At 63.8% G+C, this 27,171-nt stretch overlaps 1 protein-coding gene across 4 annotated transcripts; it reads left to right on the top strand.

Annotated features, from left to right (window-relative positions):
* The first annotated feature begins 292 nt into the window (after positions 1–292).
* MTA1 (metastasis associated 1) lies at positions 293–25,256 on the top strand. 4 transcript variants are annotated; one of them, XM_057488055.1, is made up of 22 exons: positions 293–407; positions 4,041–4,108; positions 7,876–7,969; positions 11,193–11,243; positions 11,679–11,805; positions 11,876–11,939; positions 13,879–13,996; positions 16,082–16,184; positions 17,137–17,236; positions 17,816–18,004; positions 18,885–18,959; positions 19,107–19,165; positions 19,648–19,763; positions 19,997–20,148; positions 20,239–20,428; positions 20,570–20,659; positions 21,680–21,832; positions 21,920–21,955; positions 23,386–23,397; positions 24,176–24,207; positions 24,457–24,608; positions 24,695–25,256. In XM_057488055.1, exons 1-22 carry the CDS (start codon positions 308–310, stop codon positions 24,843–24,845), a joined length of 2,232 nt encoding a protein of 743 aa, XP_057344038.1. In that variant the 5' UTR covers positions 293–307; the 3' UTR covers positions 24,846–25,256. The 4 variants fall into 4 exon arrangements, with proteins under 4 accessions (XP_057344038.1, XP_057344039.1, XP_057344040.1 ...); XM_057488056.1 differs by lacking the exon at positions 23,386–23,397; XM_057488057.1 differs by lacking the exons at positions 21,920–21,955; positions 23,386–23,397.
* The last annotated feature ends 1,915 nt before the right edge of the window (positions 25,257–27,171 follow it).

The raw sequence follows: 27,171 nt of genomic DNA, 5'->3' as shown, positions 1-27,171 counted from the left end.
GGTGTTTCATTGTATGTACATCTATTTAAAAAAAAAACGAACTTCATTTGACCTCGTGGACTTAAATATTATCAGTTCTGTGAATTTTTACCAGAAATAGAAGCCGAGTGTCTTGACTTGCCGTACCACGTGGCAGCCTGATGGGGCAGCAGCGCTTGAACCTGTGATCCTGAACTCGGCAGAAACTCGAGATTTCTCAGGATGGGAAGAGCCGCCCAGCCACTGTTGTCAAACACCAAGTGCCTTCGGAAATTCGTTTTTGCTGCCTACTTCATCCTGGTTCTTGGTGAATTCATCTGAAAACTGCATGAACCGGCACTTAATGCCGAGCTCACGCGGGGAACGCGTGTCCGAATCGCAGGCTGCTCTCCAGTGTCCTCACTGCCGCAGGCGGGCCAGGGAGCGAGGTACGCGTCCCGACCCGGATTTGCAGCAAGCTTCCTGCTTTTAACCTGCAGCTCCGTGCAACGCAAAGGGAATTCCAAAACCCTCCGACCCACATTAGGGGCCACGCCTGACCTTCCGTGGAGGGCGTTGGGTCTGCAGTCAATCACACGCTGTAGTGCGGGGACCCCCGGAGCCACCCTTGGGCTCAGAAATTTGCTGGGAAGAACTCGTGGTTCCTCGGTCCCAACAAAGAACTCAGACCAGGGTCAGCAGGCGTAGAAACCAGAATCCGGAAGGGCCGGTGCGTGGCTGCACGGGCCCTGGTGTGTGGGGTGCGATCTGTGTCCAGCCGTCCGCGCGGTCTGGCCCCCAGAAAGCAAACACCCGTTGGGCCGGACACCCCGAGGGCCTTGGGGTTCCCCACGGAGCAGGTTGAGAGCCAGACCCTGGGGCTGCGGGGTGTGGACAGCCTGGGCCACGCAGTTAGCCCTCGGCACGCACACTAGAAGGAAAACGTCCGGAGAAAAATCCAGGTTGGGTAAGTGCCTTCCAGGCAGTGAGGACACTCAGGTGAAGGCCACGCTGGTGGACGGAGACCCGTCTGGGCCCCACGGGGAGCGCGTTCCTGGAGCAACGCGGTCAGGGCTCACGACCTTGGACCCCCGTGAAGCGAGATGTCTTCCCCCCACAAACAACGTCTTCTCATTACTAGGCCTGTGTTACCAAAAATTGTTATTACTGTTTTATTTCTTACTCATTCAGTTAAAAGTTTGCAGAAATTATATCTACATAATATCCTGCAAAGCTTAAAGTATTTATTATCTGGCCCTTTACTGGAAAACTTTGCTGACCTGTGTTCCAATCCATGACACCTCATGTATTACAATTTATTTAGATCTTCATTCATTTTTCTCACCTGTGTATTGTAGTTTTCAGCAGATCTTTGCACACAAATTTTGATCTTTAGTGATCTATAGGTCTTTTGTTAAATTGATACCTAAGTATTTAATGTTCCTTAGGGCTACTGCAAACGGCACTTTCCATATACTATTTTTGTGATCTGTGAGTTTGCTCTTGCTGTCTAGTTTTAATAGGTTTTCTTAGACTGGGAATTTCTGGGTGGACCATCGTGTCATGTGCATGTAGGAGGCCTCATCCCTTCCTCTCCCGTCTGTATGCCTGTCATTTGCTTGTTCGCCATCACACTGAGTAGGGCCTGGAGGTGCGGTGCCTTGCAGAGTGGGCACCCTGCCTTATTCATGAGTTGGGGGAGCACCCACCATTCGTTGGTGATATGTATGACATGAGCTGTAGTTTTTTCAGAAGTGCCTTTTTAGTTCCTAGTTTGCTTAAGCGTTTTCATCCAGAACAGCTATTGGATTTTGTCAGCTCCTCCCACATCTGTTGAGGTGGTCAGATGGTTTTTGTTCTTTATTCTCTTGATAAAATTTTCAGTGTTGAACCAAACTTGTATTCCCAGGTGAGCCACAGGTTGAACTTATTATCCTTTCATTCGTTGCTAGCTCGGATTTGCTAATGTCTTTTTTGAGAAGTTTTGTGCCTGTGTCCATGAGGGGTGCTGGTCTGTCCAGCTGTGGTGGGTGGTGGGTGGTAGTCTCGGGAGCCTGGTGGGCAGCGTTTCAGTCCTCAGCTTTCTGGAAGTTGGTGTGGAACTGGTGTTGAGCCTTCCTCGGATGCCCGGTGGGTCCCCAGTGAAACTGGCCAGGCCGAGGGCCTTTTCTGCCTCCCTTTCAGTTGTTGTTTGTTCTCGCCTGTGAATCCAGTCCTCGGCAGTCACAGGCGGCCTGGGGGTTCGTGTCCTGTGCACAGTGGTCTGTTCATCGGAGCATCAGGCGCCTTGGCCTATAGTGGCTTGTGGTGCCCTCACATGGGTCGGCCGAGTGTCCCTTCCCATGCCTGATGTTGGCTGTTTGTGGCTTCCTGCCTTCCTGTTTCTTTATCGGTCTGGCCTGAGAGTTTCCCACCCACTGATGGTCTAGGTGGGCAGCTTCCCTCCGTGGCGTCCCTGTGCCCCCGAGCGGGCGTCGTTCTGGCTTATCTGCCTCCGGCCTTGTCGCGTTCCCTGAAGTGCGGCTTACATCCTGATGTCGCCTCCTGGCAGATGCACAGGTCTGTGAGCTGGAGAGGTGCCCAGGGGGCAGCTTCTCCTGGCTTGTTGTCTTCCTGCTGGAGGGGACATCGGGGTTTGGCACATATGAATACTTGCTTCAGGTTTAATTTGCTCTTCATCTAGGTTCTTAGAATGAAAGCGCAGGTGACTGGTTTGAGATCTGTGTGCAGTGCAGTTCACCCAATTTGAGTGCAGCTGATGAATTTTAGTGTTTTCACATTGTACAACATTGCCACAGTCTAAGTTCTGGACACTTCTGTCACCCAAAACAAGCCTCATGCCTGCCGACCGCCCCCTCCTGTAGGCCCTCTGAGTTGACCTCTGAGCACCGCAGCTCTGCCCCCTCTGGGCTCCCGGTGGTGGCTTTATTGTTCCTCGGGGCCTGAGGGCAGCTGTGTCTTCAGGTAAGCCCCATAGGTGTGTCTGTGTCGGGAGGCAGATGCTTCTCCATCCCTCCGTGTGGTCGGGCAGCCCAGGTGGGGCCTCCTGCTTAGACAGGGCCAGACTGGGTCCCTTGCTGCCTGCTTACTGCAGTAGGCGGAATCTGTGCCCAGTTGTGGACATCTGGGCCCTATCCAGTCCTGACCGGGTTCCAGCCAAGACAAGCCCCCGGGTTGGCCATCTCCTGCAGAGCCGGCCTGGGAGGGGCTTCGGGCTGGGAAGCATTGCCATACAGGGTGGAGGGGACTGACCTGGCCTGCTCCTGGAGTCATGTATCCCCCGGGGGCTCAGGGGTGTCTAGAACATCAAGGGCTTGGCTGGGCAGCCAGGATGGCAGCCGGTAGCCTCATGACTCTCCTAGGATTTCCCCGTGAGCCCCCAGCCTCCCACTAATGGGCCTCTCAGGAAATCTCGGGTGACCGCCGACCTTCCTGAGCCAGAGCCCAGCTCTCCCCCGTGGGGCCTTCGGAAAGCTGGAGGGCACATGTGGCTTGTCTGTGAGAGGAGCGGGTGTCACCCTGGTGATTCGGAGCACCCAACAGGGCTGTGGCACCCCGTGGACCCCACTTGGGCACCTGGCACCACCCCGTCCTAGCAAGCTGGCCCCATTCATGCCTGGAAGCCCTGGCCTCCATCAGGGCTTTTGTTTTTACATGAGGGAAGATGCAGGGGCCCGGCAGCCCCCACCGTAATGACGTGGCCTCTGGGCCGGTCGTGGCGTACCTGAGGCCGTCCCTCCTGCCCTGGCTACACAACTTTTGGGGCCCAGCCACCAGGCCAGCAGCAGCCCCTGGGAAGGTGTCTGGGGGCTGCTGCACCCTGGCTCCTGCACCTCTTCTATGTGGGGGAAGGTGGCCCACAGGACTGGGCTGCAGGACCCTGCCTGGAGGGGCCCCATCTCCTGGCCTGGGCCTCCCCCTGCACCCACAGGCGGGCCCTTCTCCTCGCTGGGGTGGTGGCCTGCAGAACTGAGGATACGAGTGGTGGAGAGACTGGGGCTCCCCCGGCTCCCTGGGGTGATGGGGCTGAGCGAGGCGGGCTCCGTGGCGCGGAGTGAAGCTCTCTCTGTCCCTGTTTGCAGACTACGTCTACTTCGAGAACTCCTCCAGCAACCCCTACCTGATCCGGAGAATCGAGGAGCTCAACAAGGTAGTGCACCCCAGGCGGGCTCGGGCCCCCGTCAAGGACCAGATGACACGTGCCTCTGGCTCCAGGGGGCCGCCCTGAATGGCCACTGTCTGTCCAGACCTTCCAGCAGCCTTGTGCCCGGGGCCCCCTGCCTGGGACTCATTCTGCCGCTCAGCCAGGGAGGCCCCTGGGGGCCCCGCCCGGGGGCCGTGCCCATGGGATCCTGCGGAGCAGCAGCGCCCAGAGTGGCTCTGGGTGGGTGTTTCCCTGGATTCACTGCAGGCGGAAGAGGCCATCCAGGCGGCGCAGCCCGAGGGCATCCGCGGGGCCTGCTGGCCTCCCCCCTGCTTGCTCGGCTGCCTGCCCCTCCTGTCCACAGGGTCCGTGGGGGGCGCAGCCAAGCTGTTGGGGTGGGAGTGTGTGGGAGTGAGCGCCAGGCCCCCGGGCAGCTCCCCTGCCCAGAGCCCCTTGCCGCCCTCCTAGCCGCGGGAACGGGCAGTTTATGGTGGGGCTCGCCGGCCGAGAGGGGCGTCCTGTGGGCCCCTCCCTCAGCGACTGCTGTGCCTCCGAGAGCCAGCCAGCCGTCAGGCCGCTCTTGGCCTGGGACCCTTGGGGCCAGGCGGGACGGGGTGGGACGTGAGGTGCTCTGCTACGACGTGCGCCGTGGCCACTGTGACAAGGGGGACAGGAGGGGGCCGGCCGCTCCCAGAGGCCTGGCGCTGGGGCTGGGGGTGGCCAGCCAGGGCCAACAGCCTGGACGCCCCGTGAGGCCACTGCTCTGTGGAACCCGGGTCTGGGCTGGTGCCGCACTTCGTCTGTGGGGAGCTGCTCACAGCTGGCTGGAGCCTCAGGGCCCCAGCCGGAAAAGGAGGGGAGCAGGTGCTCACCATCGGGGGTAGGGCGGCTGAGCGGCTTGGGGCAGGGGGGCCTGTCGGCGGGAACCACAGGCTTCTGAAGGCGAGAGAGCGGGTGGGGGGCCAGGCAGGCTCAGCCGGCTGAGCATGTGCTCTTTCTTGCCCTCAACACCCCCTAAAATGGGGCAAGAATGCCAGGGCCCTATGCCCATGAGGAGGCTGGAAGGGAGGTGAGGTGGCCTCATGAGGTGTTGTACAGGGGTGGACACAGGTGGGCAGCAGGATTGGTGCTGACCCACAGGACCAGTCAGGCACTGCAGTGGGGCTGGTATGGGCTGAGGACTCGGAAGACCAGTGCATCCTCGGGCCCGACGCACTGCTGGCTCCCCCTCCCACCTGCGGGGCCCACGGGCCCAGTCTCGGCTAGAGGAATAGACTCAGGGCTTGTGCGGGGCAGGCAGGGGCTGAACACAGGGTCAGCTCATGGGCTCTGCCTGGTGAGGCCGCCCATGCACCCTTGCCCAGGTGGCTTGGGCGGTATGTGCCACAGGGGCGGTCTGGAGAGCAGACCTCAGCTGTTGACATCTTGTTCCCAGCAAAATGCCATTTCCTTTGTTGCCCAGTGACGTGGGGTTGGGGGTGGGAAAGCTCTGGAAGACTGAAGTGAGCCTGACAGGAGTAGAAATAAAATCAGTGGAATGAAGGAGTGGGTGGTGAGGGCGAGGGTGCCTCCTAGAGGGATGCAGAGGAGCCAAGAAACCCGCAGAGGCCCCCCCAAGCCCCAGCGCAGCCCAGCCCCAGGGGTGCACCCTGTGCACCCCCAGCAGCTGGTGGCGCCCGGTGGCACCGGGGCCGGGGTTCCCCAAGAGCCATAGGCCCCAGGAAAGGAGAGGGGAACCTGGGGGGCCGGCAGCTGGGGCAGGGCGATCGTGCACTTCACCCTTGTCCATGACTTTCCATGTAGGAAATGACCCTACGGCGTGTCACCTCCCAAACCCTGGCAGCCGTCCTGCCATTTGGGGCCCACTTCACTGGGAGGCTTGTCCTCAGGTCTCTGCACCGCCCCCGCGAAGCCTGGCCAGTTTTTTGGCCGGGTGTCCCTCTGGTGGTGGGCAGCATGTCCTCCCCGCTCCCTCCCAGGACTCTGCACTTTGTGACCTTTCGGATAATGTCACACTTTCTCCTTGGAACTGTGATTGGATATGTTTCCTATGTACATTGTCTCCATGGAAAATAAACTTCACAATCCTGGAGAAAATTGCCGTTTTGAAAGAAAAGGAAAAGGGGTCTGGGGGCATGAGCACCCAGGAGGTGGGGCAGGCTGTGTGGCTGCGGGAGCCCCATAAGGGGCCCTCTGGGTGGTGGCCAGGCCTGTGTGCCACTAGGGAGGATCCTGGGGATGAGAAGCCAGAGGCCAAACATGTGGCTGTTGGTGTGGGAATTGCAGAAAAGTGTTGAAGACACGGTGCTGCCAAGCCCAGGGGCACTTTTCCCAGCCCCTTGTGTCCAGCTGGGTGGCAGAGGGAGAGGCCTTAGGGACCCCATAAAACCCAACCGGGGTGGGTGGCTCCCCAGCCTTGCCTGGGGACCCCAGGATGCTAAGCAACCTCTGTGGGAACAGATGAGGTGCCTGCCAGTGGTCTGGCCTGTTGTTGGGGGACTTGGGGGCCCCAGCATGGGGAGGGGGCCCAAGCCAGCTGGAGAGGGGCTGGGGCGGGGCCACAGGGGCTGGGGCGGGGCTTCGGCGGGGCTTCCCAGAGAAGGAAGCTCTTGGAAGGAGAGTTCTGGAAGTTTCAGGGCCTCCAGGTCTGGGCTGAGGCAGGTGCGCATAGGCAGGGGTGGGGTTGCGCAAAGCAGAGCAGAGAACAAAGTGGCTTGTTGGCAGGCTGGGGTGCTGAGCAGGGCGCAGCAGTTCCCCCAGAGAGGGAGGGGACACCGTGGACGGGTGTGGGAGCCGAGGAGGTGGCTTGGCCACAGACCCGCACCCTGCAACCTGGAGACGGTCAGCACCCACAGGGTGGAACTGTGGCTGCCGTCCGACAGTGGCCCTCGGGGCTTGTCCCAGGGGGCTCCTGGGCTCACCCCCGCAGTCCCCGGTTCCCTGTCCTGTGGAGCGTCCGCTCATCTTGAGCACAGCAGACGGTTTCTGGAACCATTTCTAGGAGGCATTTTTGATATGGGCAGCGTTGGCAAAATCTTAACACCTTCGAATGCTGAAATGCTTCCGAGCGTTCGGACAGATCATGCTTTGAGGACTGAGCTTGGGCGCCGGGAAGCGGGTGTCGGTGGGCAGCGCGGGCACTCGCCGGGAATCCTGGTTCGAGAGCACAGCTCCTTCCCCTCTGCTTCTTGAGAACTCTTTGCTCTGCTTGCATTGTGGCACAGTCTTGCCCGAGGACGGCCGCCCCCCCACCCCCCACCCCGTGCGCGCCACTCTGCAGGGTTTGCTGGGAGCTGATGCTTTGATTCGTGCTCACAGACGGGAGGAGTTTCTAAGTCTTCCTCTTGAAATGCTCCTGGTCTAATGGTCACGCTAAATTTTACAAAAATTAGAATTGTGACATGATCCTTGCGTTACTATTAAAAGTTATAAACACCTCTTAGTTCAAAAGAGACGTGTCCTTCCTACGAGGCTGTTCACCCAGTGGCTTCCTTAGTATCCTGACCACCTCTTGTTCTCTTTCTGCATTTGCTGACCGCTTTGCAAGTCCTTAACATTGTGTCTGGCGTCAGGATGGCCGCTGTCGGGAGGGCTCTTCACCACAGCAGCCTCCAGGGAGGGAGAGGGGCAGCGGCCGGGAATGGCCTTGGAGGTGGAAGGGCACAGACTGAGGTCAGGGCTGCTGTGCGCCCCCCCTCCGTCGCTGGCGCGCGCCCTGGGACACCCCTGCGGGCAACTGAGACCCCGCGCTCAGACCTGCCTTGCTCTTGCAGACGGCCAACGGGAACGTGGAGGCCAAGGTGGTGTGCTTCTACCGGAGGCGGGACATCTCCAGCGCCCTCATTGCCCTGGCTGACAAGCATGCCAGTGAGTCGTGCCCTCGGGCCCTGGGAGGTTGGGGATGTTCGAGGGTGTTCCCCCCTGGCTGGGACGCACCGTCCTTGGGCCCTCCCTGCCCTGAAAAGTGGGTCCCGGTGTGTGTTGGCTGCAGGGTGTGGCTGGGTGTCGTTGACCTGGGTGGTTTTCCTGCAAGTAGAGTTCTGTTGCCCGCGGGCCGGCCCCGGGCTCAGGCCTGGCCTGGGCAGCTGCTGGTCCTGCCCACGTTTTGCCCGTGTTTACAGAGCTTTCTGCTGGTGTTTACACGGGTGCCTCTGGACCTAGGATCCACATGCTCTTGACAGCCCAGGTGCCTCCGTCCCCTCCTTGGGCCACGCACTTCCTCTGACACGGGCGGCCAAGGACAGCAGCCAGTCCACACCTGTTTCTGAAAGGGAGTGTCCCCGGGGGTGGACAGCTTTGCCCACAGGGTCCCTCACCAGCGGGAGGCCGAGGCAGGATCTCCCAGCACTGGCCAGCCGGCACAGCTTGCTCAGGGGGCCGGGCAGGCGCAGCTCGGAACCCCAGCCTGGTGGTGTGGGAGGCACGGTGCCCAGGCCAGGCACCTTCCTTCGCAGCCCCCAAGGGGGTCACAGGTGGTGTGGCCTTGGGGAGGAGGACGAGAAGCAGGGAGGAAAGGGGGGAAGGAAGGTGTGTTAGGGCCTGCCGCCAGTGGAGCTGGGCCCCGGGACTGTCCCCCACACCACCAGGCCTCCAGGGCTGGACGAGCTCTGGGTGCCGCCCTGGGGCCCAGCCTTGTCTGGCCTCGCAGGGTGGGGTCCCAGGACTGTCACCCAAGGACCAAGGTTGTGAGAGCAGTCGGGGGCCGTGGTGTGTTTGGGCGCCACCCTGTACTTTCCTTAGGCGCTCTGTGCTCCCCGTTTAATCAGCCGTGTACCCGTGGCACAGACGGCTCTGTGTCCGGTGCTGGGTGATGGAGTTGTGCACAGGGGGAGGTGTTAGCAGTGGGTGTGGTGGCCCCTGACCCTGATCCTAAAGACTGTGCCTCTAGGTGCCAAGGAAAAGAGCTGTGGGTCTTGGGGACCCACAAGCTCGTGTTCCAGAGGAGTGGTCCATATGGTTGTGGCCCTGTGGGTGTCAGCAAGGCTGTCACGATGCTGAAGGGGGACTGAGACGTGGACGGGCTGGGTTGTGGACCTGCTGGCCCATGTGGCCGAGGGCACAGGCTCCTCATCGCCTTGGGGGGTTGATGACAAAGGCCCTCCTCTCCTGTGTCCCCTGCCCGGCCCAGAGTGGCTGTTGTGCCTGAAGGTTTGAGGGTGTTATGGCCCCATGGGCTCGGCTCTTTACCCGTGGATGCCCTGGAGGTCAGCCAGCAGCCAGGAGGGCTCCAGGAGGGAGCTTGGCCAGGCATCATGCGGCTGGAGCTCTCGCAAGGGGAGGGCAGAGGGTGGTGGCCCAGCCCAGGCAGTGGCCCAAGGTGTCAGCAGAGCTGCTGGGGGCCTGCTTCCCCAGAGCCTCTGCCCTCTGTCCTGGCCACACTGTCCCAGTGACCTCTGCAGGCCCACGGTCCCCGGGGCGACCCTACTGGGGTGCTCGCCCATGAGCTCGCTGTGGCTAGGATGGGGCTGGGCCGCCTGCTGCCTGGGCCCCGGCCCCATGTCCAGGTGGGTGTGGGGACACTTGGGCGCTCTGGCAGGTGGGATGGAGACCCAGGGGAGCCGACAGCACAGTCAGATCAGCGGCCAGGGTTTCTCCGGGGACCGGGGACCCGAGGGACAGAAGCTCCCATGCCAGGGTAGGCGAGATGCCCCAAGCCACACGGGTCCCGCACAGCAGTGAAGCCCTTCCTGGGGTTTCTCTTGGAGACCCAGAGCAGCCTCCTCAGGCCACAGCCACCTGCCCTGAGGTGCGTGCTCACATTCATAGCCATCCTGAGAACAAGGCCTTGCCCTGAGAAAACGCCAGCCGTGGACATGGGCTCTCCCTGCATTCCCCAGAGCAAGCCGCAGGGACCCAGAAGAGCCTTTGGGTGGGGAAGCCCCCAGCTCTGAGGAAGGGGCTTCTGCATCCAGGCTCACCCACCCCCAGGTGGTCCCCTGGGTTCTCGGAGGCCAAGCGCTGAGCACCACACACTCCAGCATAGGTCAAGCCAGAGGGAAGCTTGGGTGCCGGGGAGGGGGCACAGGGGCTGTGGGAGGCTCTCGCAAGATCTACGTGGCTGGTGTGACCCAAGCCCTGGGTGTGGGAGGCCTGCTTCTAGCCCCTCCTCACCACCGCTGATAGCAGACCTGGCAGGTGGGGATCTGGGAGCCCCTGTAGGCTGGGGGAGCTGCCCACCGGGCTGCTGCCAGCTTGGGCTCAGGATGACTGCCCATGGCCCAGCTCTTAGCTGGGCAGCCCAGCCCTCCAGCTCTGTCACAGAGACGTGAGCACGAGCAGGTGTGAAGCTAGTGGGCAGGTGCACATGACGTCCCCAGGCTGGGGGTGCGGTGTGCTCATGGGGTCCCCAAAGGAGGCGGGGAAGTGGACACATGGGCTCCTGTCCACCTGGACCTGGTCCAGAACCACGTCCCCTCGAGTCCCTCAGGCTGGCTTCAATCTGAGCAGCTGCCACAGGGGGGCAGCAGCGGGCGGCAGGCCAGGTGGGTGGACACCAGGGCTTGGGACGTGCAGGAGGCAGAGATCAGGGGGGGCTGCCGCCTGAGGCCCCCCACCCTGCCTCTGCAGCCAGGGTTCAGCGAGTCTGATGCTGCCCTGAGCTGCCTGAGGGGTGCCAAGCCCCTGTCCTAACGTCGTCCCCCAGGCCTCCCGCACCACCCCAGGCCCCCACTGTGCCCCGGGGCGCTGCCCCCATTCCTGGTCATACGGTTTGGGCCTCTCCCTGCAGGCATCACTGCCCCTGCCCTGGAGGTGTGGCTCGGGCCCCCGGGGTGGCATCCCGGGCCAGGAAGCCAGTATTGGGACCCCCGTGCTGTGGCTCAGCCACGTCCTCGTCTCTGCTTCTGGGGAGGGTCTGGCTGTGCCGGCCTCGCCTCGGGCTCTCTGTGGAGTTTCGGGCAGGTGGGGGCCGAGGGTGGGCGGTCCTGAGGCCCGAGTGTTCTCTGGCTTCGCTGGGTGGTCTTTGCCCCTCTGGGAGGCCCAGGGCCCCGTGTCTGCCTGGCCAAGCGGCCCTTGTGCAGCTGGGCAGGGGGCAGGTGCCATGGTGCGCTCTCGCCGACCCGCTGTCTGGGTGCTGTTGTCTGTCACATAGCACTGTCGGTCTGCTACAGAACTGGACCGGGGGCTGATAACGGCGAGGAAGGTGAGTCTGACCTCTGCAGGCGGCCCTTGAGTCTGCGTGGCTGGGTCAGGCGCCGGCCACCTGCATGCCCGTCCCGGCATCCCTCGCTGCCATGTGCTGCCGCTCAGCCCTGACAGGCCCCCCGAACGGGGAGCGCCGTGGGTGACCTGTGGGGTCTGCCTTTCGTCCGGGGCATGTAGGGGCTGCGGCCTCGTTTTCCCTCCCCCTTTTGCTGCTCCGATGCCAGTGTGTGATGCATCCTTACCCCCTTCCCGTCCCGACGCCCAGGGTCCAAGCTTTTGGGGTGCCTGGGCACGAATGGGTACTGGCTCCGTGGCAGCTGCTGGGGCCCCGCGGGGACCTCCAGGGCCACTGCCCAGGTCGGGCAGGGGATGGCGCCGAGCACCCGGCTGGCGGGCCTGTGTCTGCGGGCCCGCTGACAGGAGTCTTCCCCAGGAGAGGTGGAGGAGGAGGTGGAGAACCCAGAGGTGGTGGACCTGCCCGAGAAGCTCAGACACCAGCTGCGGCACCGGGAACTGTTTCTCTCTCGGCAGCTGGAGTCCCTGCCCGCCACCCACATCAGGTACCTGGCGGGCAGCAGGGCACAGGGGCTGCCCACCCTTGTCCCCTGACGGCCTGGCCTTCTCTTGCAGAGGGAAGTGCAGTGTGACCCTGCTCAATGAGACTGAGTCACTCAAGTCCTACCTGGAGCGGGAGGTAAGGCTGGCGCTGGCCGGGCCCTGTGCTGCCCGCAGCCCCGAGGAGGGGCTGTCACCCCCTTCCTGGGCCTCCCTCCCCCACGCGGAGGACCCCTTGGGGCTGTTCGCTGTCTGGAGTGACCTGTCTCGGAGGGATAAGGACAAGGACCTGTGCTGGTCACCACGATTGCCATCCACGCTGTCATGTGGACGCGTGGCATATGGTGATCCAGCCCACTGCCTCGAGCCCTCACTGTTGACCCAGAACCGGGTTGCATTGTGTGAAGGGTTTCTGAGTTTAAAGAACCAAAAACATCCACCCTGCCAGGACTTGGGGGCGTGGGACCCACCTCCTGGTCCCACTGACAAGGGCCAGGGCACCTGCATGGTAGGGTGCCACTGTACCCCCAGTCGTGACAGCCAGAGTCATCTCCAGACAAGACATGTGTCCCGGGGAGCCACTTCCTGAGGGTGTGGAGAGAGGTGGCTGGTGGGGAGGTGGCATGCGTGCTCTGAGACCGTGTGGGGTGTGTCAGTCGCCTGGTGGGACGGTGGCAGTGTGACTCTCCTGCCACCATTGAGGCATGGCTGGCTGTGGGGCCTCCTGAGGGGGCTCAGCCCACCCGGCCTGGGGCTGCCTCACGGTGCTGCACCCCACCTGTCGCCACTACAGTCTCCTCCTGCCGCACAGAGCCTGGAGCTCTCGGGACGTGGAGGTGGGAATGACTGCGGATAAGGATGTGCAGTCCAGTGAGGGTGGGGTCAGGTGTTGGGGAGGCTGCTGGGAGGACGCCGGCCTGCAGCACAGGCAGGCAGTGGCCAGGTGGCTGGGGGACGGCCCACACCTGTGTCTCGGGAGACTGGCCAACTAGAGCGTGGGCCGGAGCAGAGGCCGGGGGTGCCCTCTGCCATCTAGAAAGGCCCCTTGGTGACCGAGCCACACAGGATGTGCACAGAGATGGTCGTGAGCAGGGGGCCAGGTCGACTCGGCAAATGCACGTGCTGCCCTGTGTGTGGAAGTGGCCCGACCTGTGCTCAGGGACAGTGCGCCTGCAGGTGGCGGGGCCCGCGTCAGGCACTCTCTGTATCCATTCAGATAGGAAGCATGTTGTTGTCACCTGATGAGGCAACAGCTGCTGATTTGCACACTGGGTGCCCCAAAGTGCCCTGTGGTCTGAACGCCCCGGCGGGACTAACCTAATCCCTACTACAGGCAAGGGTGTAGATGACCCGGCCTCGGGGTCTCACCCCCAGCACGGACCCACAGAGGGCAGCGGCTGCAGTGGGCAGAGGCGGCTGAGAGAGACAGCCCTGGGGAGTCACGGCTGGGGAAACGGCAGGGGCACAAGGCACCAGTGGGTGGCCCAGGTCAGCCAGCCTGCTCTTTAAAAATGATCCAAAGCAGCTTGATACAGTTTCCAAGAAATGTGAGGACAGCAAGGGGCCAGGGAGGCTGGACGGCGTGAATTCCGACAAGAACCGCCTAGTAGCTGCCATGTCCCGTGGACACGGGCTGAGAGGCAGAAGGCCACGGCCTACGGCTCCGCTGACAGCTCTGGGCACCAAGTCCAGAACATTCTGTGATTCCCCATGTGTGTACGTCTCCTCTGACAACATACACAAAAGCTGCACCGGCTTCCCGGAGGACGTGCCCAGAATCTGTCGGATTCGTTTCCAGATGCCTTCAGGGTTTTGTTGCAATTAAACACTTTCTATAAACTAAATTTTCAAACTGTTGCTGCTGATAGGAATGCATGATTTCAGGGGTGGGCAGGCCCAGCACCCTTGGCCAGCCCTGTGGGTGCAGCCCTCTCACGGTGGCCCCCATGAAGATCGTGTCCTATGCGCGAGGCGCCATGCATCCTGTTCTCGGTGTCTGTGCTTCCTGTGGCTCTGCCCAGCGCCGTAGCCCAGGTGGGCTCAGTGCCGCATGCTGACCGTGTCCTTGTGTCTCCTAGGATTTCTTCTTCTATTCTCTGGTCTACGATCCACAGCAGAAGACCCTCCTGGCTGATAAAGGGGAGATTCGTGTGGGGAACAGGTACCAGGCGGACATCACCGACCTGCTGAAAGAAGGTAGGCGCTCAGTGGAGTCTCAGAGTGCATGGCCAGGGAGCCCCTGAGCAAGGCCAGGGCCCAGCAGGATAGGGGGTCTTTTTCCTTTTGGAATATGTTCTCATAAGTTTTTTAAAGCTACTTTCTCTCCAAAAAATCTCATTTGGGACCTGTGGTAGCCAGAGGCCGTGCATCTCTGCCGGGGGTGCAGCCCCGTGTGGCCGTCTCACGGGCTTCCTGGCAGCCTACTGCTGCAGATATCTGGTGTCCCTGAAAAGTGTCAGCTCTCAGGCCATGGACTGTGCCAGGCAGGGGCAGCGGGTCGGAGCTGGCCGGCAACAGGCCTCGCATACCGGACCTTGAAGACACACTCGCCCCCCAGAAGCCACCTTCAGCTCACGGACTCTCCCTGTTTCTGGAGGCCATTCATGCAGGCCAGCCTGCCCCTTCAGGTCACCTTCCTTCTGGTGTCTACCTGGCTCTGTCATTTTCTGTTGGGGTAGTTTTTGATTGTTAGCTATGCAGTAGGACAGCAGCCTGACCACACGCCGGTAGGCCGCAGTGGCCCTCTGACCCCCTCTCCTTACCTGAGCCCCTGCTGTGCTGGGCACCCCTCCCAGGTCGTGTGCCCGTCTCTGCCTGGCAGCCAGCCTCCCGCTTCCCCTCTGCTGGGAGGCGCTGACAAGCTGGAACTGGGGACCAGGCCATCATGCGCCCCCAGGGTCTCCACTGCCCCTGGAACCCCCACGGTGGTCCATGGGGCTGCTCCCCCGGCCTCTTGGGGCGTGTCCGGCGGCGGCCTGGTCTGCGCTGGGCGCCAACCAGGTGTCCTCCAAGTGCACTTTGCAGAGCAGCGACTGCTGGCCAGCCCCTGAGGCCGGCCTGGGTTTACTGGCCTGTCCTGGCTGTGGCTCTCTACATTTCCTCCCACACACACGCCCACTGCCCCTCTTGGTCTGTGGTCTTCAGGGGTCCTGCTCGTCTGGGTGGATGGAGGAAGGAAGCTCTGTGGTGGGGGCCACACCAGGAGGCGCCCAGGTCCCTGGTCCATGTGTGGCGAGGCTGGCCTGCTGGGGCTGGCATTCTCTGGGGCTCTGTGGGGCCTCCTGGGCAGGGTGCCACCCGGCCACACCAGGTCCCTGGCTGCCCAGCCCCCTGAGCAGGAAGGGCCCGGTCGCGGCCACATCCCATGGGAGATGGGAGGCCCCTGAGGACAAAGGACGGCACCAAGTAGCTTGAGTGTCAGAGGGCCTCGCAGTCCTGGGCAGTGACTGGGCAGCTTGGCAGGAGCACGTCCTCCACCTGTCTGGTAGGTCCGCCTTGGTAAGCCAGCCTGGGGTGCTGGGCAGGGTCCCAGAAGAGTGGGCTGCAGCAGGGGTCCTGCCCTTGGTCTGGAGGTCCACCTCCTCCAAGAGCTTGGGGCTGAGTGCGAGAGCCCAGGAGGGCCTCAGGATACCGACCCAGGCCGCCAGGTCTCTTCTCCACGAATCAAGGTCACTTCAGAGGCCGTCCCACCTGTGTGGATTTGGGGTACTTGGCAAATGATGTTTGCCATCGCCAGCTCCCCAAGACAGACCTGCAAATGTCTGCAGCCCCAGCAGACCCCCACTGTGTGCAGGCTCAGGGCGGCTGGACGGGGCGGGGCTCTCCCCTGGAGGCAGAGCTCGCCGAGACAGGGCCTCTGTGGCTCCCCGAGGGCGCTCGGGTGGCAGGTGCGGTGAGGCCCTGGTCCTGACTGGGGTCCCCTGGGAGCTGGGCATGGCGGCCATGAATCTGCAGCGTCTTGGAACAAAAGCCCTTTGTCGGGCTGGCTGCTCCAGCCCATGGCGCCCTGAGCGGTGCTCACGGCCCCGTCACCGGTGTTCAGCCCCTCCTCCCCAGACCAGGGGCCCACCGTGGCCCGGGGTGCACTGTGTCCAGAGTCTCCGCGCCCGGCAGCGCGTGTGTGTGCGCCGTATGCGGCAGCCTTGCCCCCAGCTCACGCGGCCCGTTGCCCTGGTGGGCCCTGGGACTCTGGCCACACCGTGGCTCCAAACAGCCCTGCCGGAGGCCGTGCGGCGCCTCGTGGCCTTTGTTGGTCTTACGTGACACGTTTCTTGTTTCTAGGAGAGGAGGATGGCCGAGACCAGTCCAAACTGGAGACCAAGGTGTGGGAGGCCCACAACCCCCTTGTAGACAAGCAGATTGACCAGTTCCTGGTGGTGGCCCGGTGAGCTCTGGGGCCCAGGGACAGCCGAGGTGCTGCCTGGGCCCAGGCATGGGGCTTCGCCTCTCCTGTGCCCCCGTGGTGGGTGTTAGGGACAGGAGCCTTGGCGTCTGCCAGCAGGGGACCCCCAGCAAGGGGCATGGGGACTCAGGTGGGTGCTGGGCCCCTGCCCCTGCTGCCTCAGGCCCTCACCCTATTGGGACCCCTTGCGGTTCCCAGAGAGGTCTGGCCTGGTCTCTCCCATCCCCAGGTGTGGAGGTGGCTCTTCAGGGCTGCTGACTGCCACGGGGTCCTTGTGGGTCATGGGGCAGCTCAGCTTTGAGGGCTTGGATCTGGGCACCCTCAGGGGTACCTCGGGGGCCAAGCAAGCTGGGTCAGACGGACTCTTCCCCAGACCCCAGGACTGGACAGAGGGGCTTGCCTGACCACTGGCTGGCCCTGGACAGGCTAGGGTGGAGGCGGCCAGGATGGAAGGATGTGGCACCGGAGACCAGAGCCTCTGGGCACGAGGGAGGCAGTGCTCTGAGAGCAGCTTTGAGTGGGCAAACCCCCTCCCCCAGGCAGGGACAGCCAGAGGGGAGCCCCTGTGGGCATGACGGTGGTGGCCATGTGCTCATAAGGCTCCCGCAGCTCTCAGTCTAGGCTGGGCCCCGTCAGGAACAACTTAGGAACAGGCCCTGAGCCTGGCCTGTGGAGGGAGGCCTGACTGCTCTCTTACGAGGCGCATCCTGCAGTGAGCTCAGCAGGCTCCGGAGCCCAAGGCCACTGCCGCTGCCCATGCATGTCAGGCAGCCTTTCCTTTGCCGTCTGCTTGATTCCCACCCCTGTGCCCTGGGCCTCTGTCAGCTGGCTCCTGGGGGCTGCTGTGGTGGTGGTGAGCACGTCCTCGTTTGGCGTCTGGCCCTGGTGCCAAGAGTGGACAGGCTCTCCTGAGTGTCCCCCCTCCTCTACCCAGCTCGGTGGGCACCTTCGCCCGGGCCCTGGACTGCAGCAGCTCCGTCCGGCAGCCCAGCCTGCACATGAGCGCTGCAGCCGCCTCCCGTGACATCACCCTGGTAAGTGCGCTGCTTGTGGCGGGAGGCTGGTGCTGAGCTGGGCTCCCGGGGCCGGGGGCGTCTGCATCCCCAGGCACAGCCCTCCACAGGGACGTGTGCGCGGGGCTCGTGGCAGCCTACTGCCGAGGCAGCCGGCCCGTGCCTCCTCAGGCTCTGCTGGGACCTTGCCGCACCCCGGGGGGCCGTCCCTCCCATGTCGGAGGGGCATTTCCACCCTCAGAAAGCAGGCTACCTGACCTGGGCTCACTCCTGCCATGCGCACGGACCCTGCCCCACCTGGAGTCAGCCTGGGGCCCTGGGGCCCTCCCAGCAGCTGGGGGGGGGTGGGCAGCTGCAAGAAAGCCAGTCGACCTTCTGTGGGCTGCTGGCTCCCTACACCCAGAATGGGCAGGAGGGCCCCATTTCTCCCCGTGCACCCTCAGCTGCTCCTGGCACTCCTTCTCTCCTTCTGGGTGCGGGGCGGTGAGCCCTGTGTGGACTTGTGCATCCCAAACATGGCCCGAGTGTGGCGCCTGCCCTCAGGGGGGGGGTGGCCCGCCAAGCAGTGCGCCCAGGTGACCCCCATGTCTCCTGCCGCAGTTCCACGCCATGGACACCCTGCACAGGAGTGTGTACGATGTGGCCAAGGCCATCGCAGCCCTGGTGCCACAGGGGGGCCCCGTACTCTGCAGGGACGAGATGGAGGAGTGGTCGGCCTCAGAGGCCAGCCTTTTTGAGGAGGCCCTGGAGAAATACGGCAAAGATTTCACGGACATTCAGCAAGACTTTGTGAGTACTGGCGGGCAGGCTGCCCTGCAGCCAGGGTGTGTCACCTGTTAACAGCCCCGCCAGTTCGGAGCCCCGCCCACTGCATACGTGTGCACCAGGTTGAGGGTCAGCGCTGGGCGGTCCTGGTATCCTGGCCTCTCCAAACCATTCCGTTTCCTCACTTTGTTCTGCTTGTTTCTGACTTGCTGAGCCTCTCCTTAATGGCCTTGTTTTGTGTCCCTCAAAAATGTCCACCTGGTGAGCCCAGGTGAATTCCGGGGACAGGGCCTGTGCCCTCAGGGCCCCCCCACCCTTACATCCCCTAAAACACACTTAACCTCCTCGGGAAGACGGGTGGCGTTGCCGTTGTGGCAAGTTGCCGGGTTCCCTGGAGGGAAGAGCATGTCGTGCAGGCTGTGGCCGGGGCGACCAGGAGCCCCCAAGGAGGCCAGGTGTGGTGCCCCCAGATGGTGCTGGTGGGCATTGGCGGAGCCCCCAGGAGGCAGAGGCCATGAGGGCGGAGAAGCCTGCATTGGTCGGTGGGGGTGGGGGTGGTAGGCCCTCAGGATCAGAGTGCAGACAACCACTGGCCTGCCCGCCCGGGGCTGGCACGGGGCAGCTGGACCCTAAGGGACCGCTGCCTTGTTCTTCGTGACAGAGCAAGAGTCCTCGGCGTACACGGCAGACCTGCCAGCCCGTGTGCGCCTGTGGGCCAGCTGCCCAGATGCTTGGGGCGGCTGGTCCCAGCTGGTGCACTGAACCCAGAGCAGCAGAGGCACAGCTGGGCAGCACCCCGTGTGGGACCAAAACTCAGGCCCTTGGGGTCCCACGTGGTGCGTGGACAGTCCTCCAGGGGTCCCGTGCTGGGGAGGGTCCTCCCTGACACCCCCTCTCTCCTCAGTTGCCCTGGAAGTCGCTCACCAGCATCATCGAATACTACTACATGTGGAAGACCACCGACAGATACGTGCAGCAGGTGCGCCCCGGGTCGGGGAGGCCAGGAGGGAAGCCGGCAGCTGGGGCACCCGCCTGCTAGGCCCCGTGTGGATTTCAGTGGGTGACACTGGTGTCCCTCTCCCAAGGCCTGCCTTCTGGCCTCTCTGACCTTCTGTTTTGTTTTAAGAAACGTTTGAAAGCAGCTGAAGCAGAGAGCAAGTTAAAGCAAGTCTATATTCCCAACTAGTAAGTGCCCCACACAGCACCGGTGCCACCTTCCTGGGGCCGGGTGGGCCTGGGCAGGATGCCACGGCACATGGTCCCTGGAAGCGCAGTCTTGGGAAGTCGGGTGGGGCCCCACGGTCAAGGCCTGCTCGGCCCTGGAGAGCAGCTCCTGGCAGGCCCAGGCCTGGCTGTCTGTCAGCCTGCTGGGCAGCTTGGGGCCTCAGGACTCACACCTGCCAGGCCCAGGGTTCAACTCGGAGGGAACCAAGTGCCAGCAGACACAGCTGGGTCTGGATAGGGCTGGAACCTCTGTGGGAGCCGCTTCTCAGACTGGCGGGGAGAGAGACTACGCCCCCCCCCAGGCAAGGGGACAGCCGGCTCCCCTGTGGCCTGTGGGTCTGGACGGAGGACTGCCAGCTCCCCAGGAGCCATGTTTTCCTGGGAGCTGCGCACCTGTGGCCTGGTGCTTCTGTGACGGCCTCCATCTCTCCCTTAACCCTAAGTAACAAGCCAAATCCGAACCAGATCAGCATCAACAATGTGAAGGCAGGCGTGGTGAACGGCGCAGGGGCACCAGGCCAGAGCCCTGGGGCTGGCCGGGCCTGCGAGAGCTGTTACAGTAAGTGCCCCCCGCCTGGCCCCCAGGGCATGCCCAGCTCCCAGTGCTGGGTGCCCCTGTACCACCCTGGGGGCTGCCGGGGGTTGTGGGGGCCTTGCCTTGCCCAGGGAAGCCACTTGGGGTGCGGGGTGCCCCGGGGGTGGGGGTGGCTCAGGGGCGACAGCTGTGAAATGCTCTCTGCCATCACTGGTTCTGCTTAAGAACCCGTCTATTTCCAACTTTGTTGTCCGTAGCCACCCAGTCTTACCAGTGGTATTCTTGGGGTCCCCCTAACATGCAGTGTCGCCTCTGCGCATCTTGTTGGACATATTGGAAGAAATATGGTGGCTTGAAAATGCCAACCCGGTTAGATGGAGAGAGGCCAGGACCGAACCGCAGTAACGTGGTAAGTGGGCAGCCCTCCCGCCCCCTGCGTGGCCCAGTGCCCGGCCCGCGGTCATGGCGCTGTGTCGGGGCGGCGCGCCCCCTTCCGCAGAGCCCCCATGGCATCCCAGCCCGGAGCGGCGGTAGCCCCAAGTTCGCCATGAAGACGCGACAGGCCTTCTACCTGCACACAACCAAGCTCACGCGGATCGCCCGGCGCTTGTGCCGAGAGATCCTTCGCCCGCGGCACGCTGCCAGACACCCCTACATGCCTATCAACAGCGCCACCATCAAGGCTGAATGTAAGTGTCCCCCCGCCCAGGCTGCCCCGTCCCTGCAGGAGGGACACCTGTCAGGCAGGGCAGAGGTGACTGAGACCTGTTGGGGGTTTGGAGCCCTGGCTCCCCTGGCGCTTGCCGGCCCTCACACGCAGCTCCCCACAGGCACGGCACGGCTGCCTGAAGCCGCCCAGAGCCCACTGGTGCTGAAGCAGGCTGTGCGGAAGCCGCTCGAAGCCGTGCTCCGGTATCTCGGTGAGCCCGCCTCACCCCCAGCTCTGCACAGGCAGCCAGTGTGCAGAGTGTGCGTGAGTGTGTGCGTGACTGTGGTCCCTTTGGGGGTCCCTTGCAGCGTGCCAGGCTCAGGTGGGGCCCTTTGGGCCCAAGCTGCCCTGTCCTTCTGTCTCACCTGCCCCTCTTGCAGCCCTGCAGTCCCCAGGCCATGGGGGCCGTGGGGGGCCGAGGTGTGCATGGGCCCACCCGCTTCTGGGAGGCCCTGAGCCAGGGTACGCCAGCCCCCAGCTGGGTGGGAGGGGTGCGCACCTTGCCAGCAACCTCCCGGGGAGGGCCCTCCTGGCCTAGGTGCCTTGAGCACCTCGGGTGGCGCTCTTTGGCCTGGCTGTCCACCACCAAGCCCACCGCAGGCAGCTTGTCCCAAACAGGGAGGGCTCGCAAGTGCTTCCCAGTGAGGAGGTGACTTTCCCCGCGAAGGACGTTCCGGAACCTCGAGCCAAGTGTGTTCCACACGGATACCGTGGCTTTGGCATCACTCACTGTCTGGGGTCTTGGTCCTGGGGCTGACCTTGTCCCATCCTTTGGGAGCCGGTGGCCTATGGCCCCTGAGAACCACCAAGGGCTGAGGGTCCTCAGCAGGTGGGCGGCCTACACCCGCCAGGGCCAGCTCTCGGTGGGGCATGTCCTTGGCCAGGCCAGCCAAGCTGTTAATTCATTAGCTGGCCAATGGCCAGCCCTCTGCCATCAGCTCCGGTGGTCGGGACCTGGAGGCCACTAATGGGCCTGCTTATTTATGGGTCTGTGTCTGGAGCCTGTAAGTTGCTGGCGGCCACCCAGCGATCCCGGCGGTTGGCTGGGGCTGCAGGATCCAGGGGCCTGGTCCCATCAGCCTCTCCCCTGCTCCTGGGACATGGCGCTCAGCGGGCCTTGGGCTCTGTGGGTCCTGGGCTGTGGCCGTCCTTGGTCGGGAAGGTCCTGGGTGGGGCCACCATTGCTGTTTACCACCCACAAAGTGCCCTCCACCTGTGTTGCTCCTGTCAGAGACCCACCCCCGCCCCCCCAAGCCCGACCCCGTGAAGAGCGTGTCCGGTGTGCTCAGCGGCCTCGCCCCCACCAAGCCGGCCCCTGTCATCAACCACGGCTCCCCCACCATCCTGGGCAAGAGAAGCTATGAACAGCACAACGGGGTGGACGGTGAGTGCCGGGTGGGGGGTCCTCGCCCGCGCGCTGGCGCCTGCTGACCATGTCTCCCCTCTCTCTCCCGACACCGGGTGCTGCCAGGCAACACAAAGAAACGCCTCTTGATGCCCAGCCGGGGTAAGGCCAGGCCGGCGCGGTGCTGTGCCGAGCCCCCCCTGCGTGCCTGTGTGTGCTGTGCTCCCTGCATGGTGCGCCGCGGGGCCCAGGGCACGCCCTTGTGGTGGTCCTCGCGGGCCGGGCCCTCCTCACCCCTTCCTCATCCACTTGTCAGCCGACAGAGAACCAAGCCCTGCCCCGTGGAGCCCCCGCTCACCCAAAAGCCACCTCCTGCCCCGCCTCTGGCTTGTGGGCTGGCCCCTCCCTCCTGGCCCAGCGCCCAGTCTGTGGACTGTGCTTGCTCGTGTGGCCCTGGCGCCCCGCCGCCTGCTTTACTGTCCGCCATCGTGCTGTGACCGCTGCATGCCATCAGCCTCAGCTTGTGTGGCTGCCTGTGCTGTGCCCAGAACCCTACAACCCTCACGTGTGCCCTGCCTGTGGGCTGAGGACCTGGCCCCTCAGGGTAGACAGGAAAGATCTGTAGTGTGGTCGGGGGAGGTCTAGGAGGCGTGGCAATTGCTCAGGCCAGGGTATCCTGTGGTAGTGCACTGGGGTGGGGGTCCCACACCTGAGGCAGCAGCACCTTCTTCCAGGTGGGGTGGGACGCCCAGGGGAAGGGAAGTGGGGACCTGCGGAGGCCTGAAGCCACCCTGGGACCCTCCCACCCTCAAGCGCCCAGGTTGGGGCTCCTAATGGGTCAGCTGCCCAGGCCCTCATTCCCCCACTGGCCTGGCACCTTGCCCCAGGGCCTCTCCGTGCCTGTTGTTACCCTGGCAGTGAGGGGCATGTCAGCCCTGGAGGCCCAGTGGCCCCCCCCAGATCAGCCTGCTCAGGATCCGTGTGGGAGGCAGGTAGACAGGAACCAGGCTAAAGGAAAATGAGTGTGGGGCTCCCTCCTGCCAGCCCTCAAGGTGGGAGGGTCAGGGTCCCTGTCTGGGCACCTTGGGCTGGCCAACGTGGATGTGCCCAGAGCCCCTCTCTGGGCTCAGGACTGGAGGGCTGCTGCCCCTGGGGTGCTTCACAGGGGTGGGCCAGACTTGGTTGTCTCCTGGGGCCTGTGGGGATGGGCTGCTTGTCTGTCCCCCTGTGGTGGGCACCCCAGGAGCAACATAAGCAAAGCATGCAGGCATGGAAATCTGGGCTGGTCAGTGGGCATCCTTGAGCCTTAGGGTCTGTCTGGTGAAGAGCCAGTCCCCAGCAAGGCCGACAGAGGCCTCCCACTCCTGTGGGTTTTCTGGAATCTGCCTCACTGCCGGCGTGCAGTGCCGCCACGGGTGCCTCAGCCGGGAGGCCCCAGCCAGCCTGGGGGACATTGGCACAGGCGTGTGGGCAGGCCTTCGCAGGCTCTAGGCATGGGCCTGCCCCGGAGGCCTGAACCCACTGACAGGCTGCCACGGGCGCACACTCGCTCTAACGTGTGTTTTCTTCCCTCCGCACTGTCTCTCTGATAGGCACTTACCTGGGTAAGTAGCCCTTGGCAGGGGGCTAGCCTGGAGCTGGGCCCTGGGGGCTGCAGGCCCTTCCTTCTGCCCTGCCTGGGGGCACCCTGAATGAGAAGGTTGTTTGCAGGTGGGGAAGGGCTGGACGGCTCTTCTGAACGTCAGGATATAAACCCCTGCCAGAAGCACTGTGGGAGGACTCCCCGGGCCAGCCACACACCTCACTCACACGCACACCGCCCACGCTCACAGGAGCCCGGTGGGCAGAGGCGCCCGCCCGCTTCCCAGCGGGGTCTTCACCCAGTGGGCCTTCGGAGCTCTAGCACTGAGTGCCTGTCGTGGGTGGCAGGCCTGTGCTGGTGGGGTGGCTGTGACCTAGGATGGTGCCTTTTTCAAAGCTTGGGACTCCAGATCTTGCCCCCCACAGTGTGGAAGCCCCTGTGTCCTGGCCAGCTGGGCACTCCTGTGAGCCTCCATCAGCTTCTCACAGGGCAGCCAGCCCCAGGGTCTGTGAGGTCAGCTCCAGCCCCTGGGGAGGAGCCCGGTTCAGCCGTGCAGAGGGGGCTCTCTGGTACTGCCGTATTCATAGCTCGTGGGGCGTTGCCTGGTCACCAGGGGAACGAGGCCCGGTCGGGGCGGGTGGGGGGCCTGCAGAGCCCCTGGGAGCTCCGAAGGCTCCGAGGCACCCGTGTCCTTCAGCCCCTGCCTGCGTGTGGGCTGTGGCTCGTGGGGGCGCGTGTGGCCCCAGTTCCCCACCTGGGTGGGCGTGGGGGGCCTCACGCGCTGTCCTTGTTCTTGTCAGGTCTGGCGAACCACGGACAGACCAGGCACATGGTAAGGGGGCAGCGGCGCGGCTGCGCTGGTGGGACCCCGGCCCTGCACACACACAGGCCCACGCGTGTTCACACAGCTTCCCCGGGCATCCGGGAAGAGGCCCAGGGAGCCCCGCCAGGCCCTGCTTGGGAGCGTGCCGAAGGCCCAGCGGGACCAGAGGGGCAGGCGGCGGGTGCCTGCGGCCCATCGTGCTGGGGCCGCTTCCTCGAGGTCACGGGGCAGCCCCCTCACGCCAGCCCTCTGCCACAGGGACCAAACCGGAACCTCCTGCTCAACGGGAAGCCGTACCCGACCAAGGTGCGCCTGATCCGGGGCGGCTCCCTGCCCCCCGTCAAGCGGCGGCGGATGAACTGGATCGATGCCCCCGATGACGTGTTCTACATGGCCACCGAGGAGACCAGGTGGGGGCCCGCCTGGGCCGGGGCAGCGGGCGGGCAGGCGGCCTGCAGGCCGGGGCGTCACACGGGGCGTCACCCTCCCCTCGCAGGAAGGTCCGCAAGCTGCTCTCGTCCTCGGAGACCAAGCGGGCCGCCCGCCGGCCCTACAAGCCCATCGCCCTGCGCCAGAGCCAGGCGCTGCCGCTGCGGCCGCCCCCGCCCGCGCCCGTCAACGACGAGCCCATAGTCATCGAGGACTAGAACCCGAGGCCTCGGCCCGCCGGTCTGGTAGTGCCCCTCCCGCCCCCGTGCAGAGAGCGGCTCCCTGGCGCTTCCGAGAGGCCCCTTGCCCTGTCCTGGGGGTGCTGGGGGGCCCTTTTAGCTTTGTGTTTACTTTCTGGCCGGAGCGGAGCTGAGGAGCCTCCGCGGCCCACACCGCCCCGCGGCTGGCCCACGTTTTGTTGTGTTCTGTTGAAGGTGCCATTTAAAATTTTATTTTTATTACTTTTTTTGTAGATGAACTTAAGCTCTGTAACTTACATCTGGAATGTTAGGATCGGCGTGGCCAGCGGCCAGCCAAGCTGCCTGGTGGGGTTGGCCCCTTGTCTTTTCAAGTAATTTTCATATTAAAAAAAACAAAGAAAAAAAAACTTATAAAAAGAAAAAAACCAACCAGCTCTCTCGAGTCTTCTGTCCTGGTCCCTCTCCTGTCTCGGGCCCTCAGGCCGTCCCCACCCTGCACACCAGGGCAGAGCCAGCCTTGCTGCGGGTGGGCGGCCGCCCTTGGTGGGATGCCCTCTGGGGAGCCCCAGCAGGCAGTGTGGCCCACGCCGTGCTGGCCTGCAGGCTGGGCTATGGGTTCTGGCCCAGTGCCCACCTGCAGGGCCCGGTCCAGTGTCCACCACCCGCCCGTGGAGGCAGAAAGAGGGTCAGCCAGGGTTGGGGGACTGGAGCTGCAGCCCCCACCCCAGCCCTACCCCGTGTCTGTCCAGAGCAGGTGATGGCTTGGACCTGGCCTGGGATCCGGACTGGCAGGTGCCTGGCTCCCCTGGCCACATGGCTCCCCTCCCGCCAGGGCAGCCAGCAGAGCTGGGTCTGATGTGCCCGCCGTCCTGCTCCTGGCAAAGCCCTGCCCAGCTGTCTTGAGATTTCCACCGGGAGCCACAGGCCACCCCAGCACACCACAGTGAGAGTCTGCTCGGAGTCCAGCGAGTCCTCACTCCTCAGAAATCCTAGCTCAGGCCGCCCCTGCTCCCCAACCCTTGCGGCCCTCAGGGTAGGTGAGAGCTTGCCAGCCTAGGGAGGAGGGCTCAGCCAGGCCTTCCCCAGGGGGCTCCCTCACCCCTCAGCCCCAAGCTGTGCCGCCTGTGCCCCCAGCCCTGTGAGGTGTGGACGTCTCTATTAAAATAGAAACCACTTCTGCTCGCTCGCTGGAGATAGATAAGGGGCGTGCTGGCCCCCATCCACGAGCCTGTGGTGGGGCCCCCAGCCACCAATTCTAATCTGCAGCACCCGTGTGTGCCCCCACTGCCCCTGGACTGACGTGTGGGGTCCCAGCTGGGGGCTGTGGGACAAGGCTGGTGACCTTGACAAAGACCAGCTTCCTGGGAGCCGTGCCTGCCTGCCTCCCTCCCCAGGCCCGGGGCTTTCTCCCACCCTAGCCCACCGCTCCCCAACAGGCCCAAGGGAGGCAGCCCTCATCCTGGCCGAGCGCTGTCCCAAAGGCAGGCAGGCCCTGAGGAGAGTGAGGGGCCCTGCCCCACCCCAGCACCGTGCCTGGGCTGCATCGGGGGCTGAGCTGGGGCTGAGCTGGGGCTGGAGGGAGCAACGGTCTCAGTGCTTAGAAGTGGGTTTGCCAGTTCTGCCCTGCCTTTGTAGGCCGAGCACAGGACTTCAGCCCCCACCCAGGGCCAGGAGCACCTCAGGCAAGAGTTGACTCCCCCAGGGGCCTGCCTGGAGACCTGCCATGGCTACACATCAAAGCTCCTCACCCTTCCCAGGCCTACCACCCACCACAGCCCAGTCCCGGGCCCCGCAGCAGAGCTGAGACCACGTCCTGCCTATTTGCCAGCACTGCTGCGACACCATGCCACTGGCCCAGGGGAGGGATCTGCCTCCACACCCAGTCCCCTGGCCCAGCCGGGCCGCCTCGGGGCCCTGCATGCCCCTTTGGAAGCTTGTTGTCCTCACCCAGCCAGGCCCCCACCCCTGGTCCCCACTCCAGCTTGTGGCCTGATGTGGCTGCTGTTGCTCGGCCTCCATTGACGTACCATTCTGTCGGAGTCCTGTCAGGTCGGGGGCCTGCGGCCAGGTCCAGGGACTGCAGCTGGGGGCAGGGCAACTGTCTGGCCCGCTCTGCCCACTCCCTGCCCCCAAGACACCTGACCTCTGCTGAGCCCTTCCTTCGCTCCGCCTCTCACTCTCCAGGCAGGTGGGGCTGGGCACCTGTGCCCAGCCAGCCCTGTCCTCTGCAATGTCCTGCAAATTTCAGAGGCAGGGTGGAGTCACAGAGGGTGGTACCCGGGGCCCAAGCTGGAATGGGCATGGTAACGTGCCAAGTTGGACAGTGGGACCATGAATTATTCAG

Source organism: Manis pentadactyla, chromosome 11, assembly GCF_030020395.1.
Source record: "Manis pentadactyla isolate mManPen7 chromosome 11, mManPen7.hap1, whole genome shotgun sequence".
Taxonomy (NCBI): domain Eukaryota; kingdom Metazoa; phylum Chordata; class Mammalia; order Pholidota; family Manidae; genus Manis; species Manis pentadactyla.
This window is presented reverse-complemented; position numbering and strand designations above follow the sequence as displayed.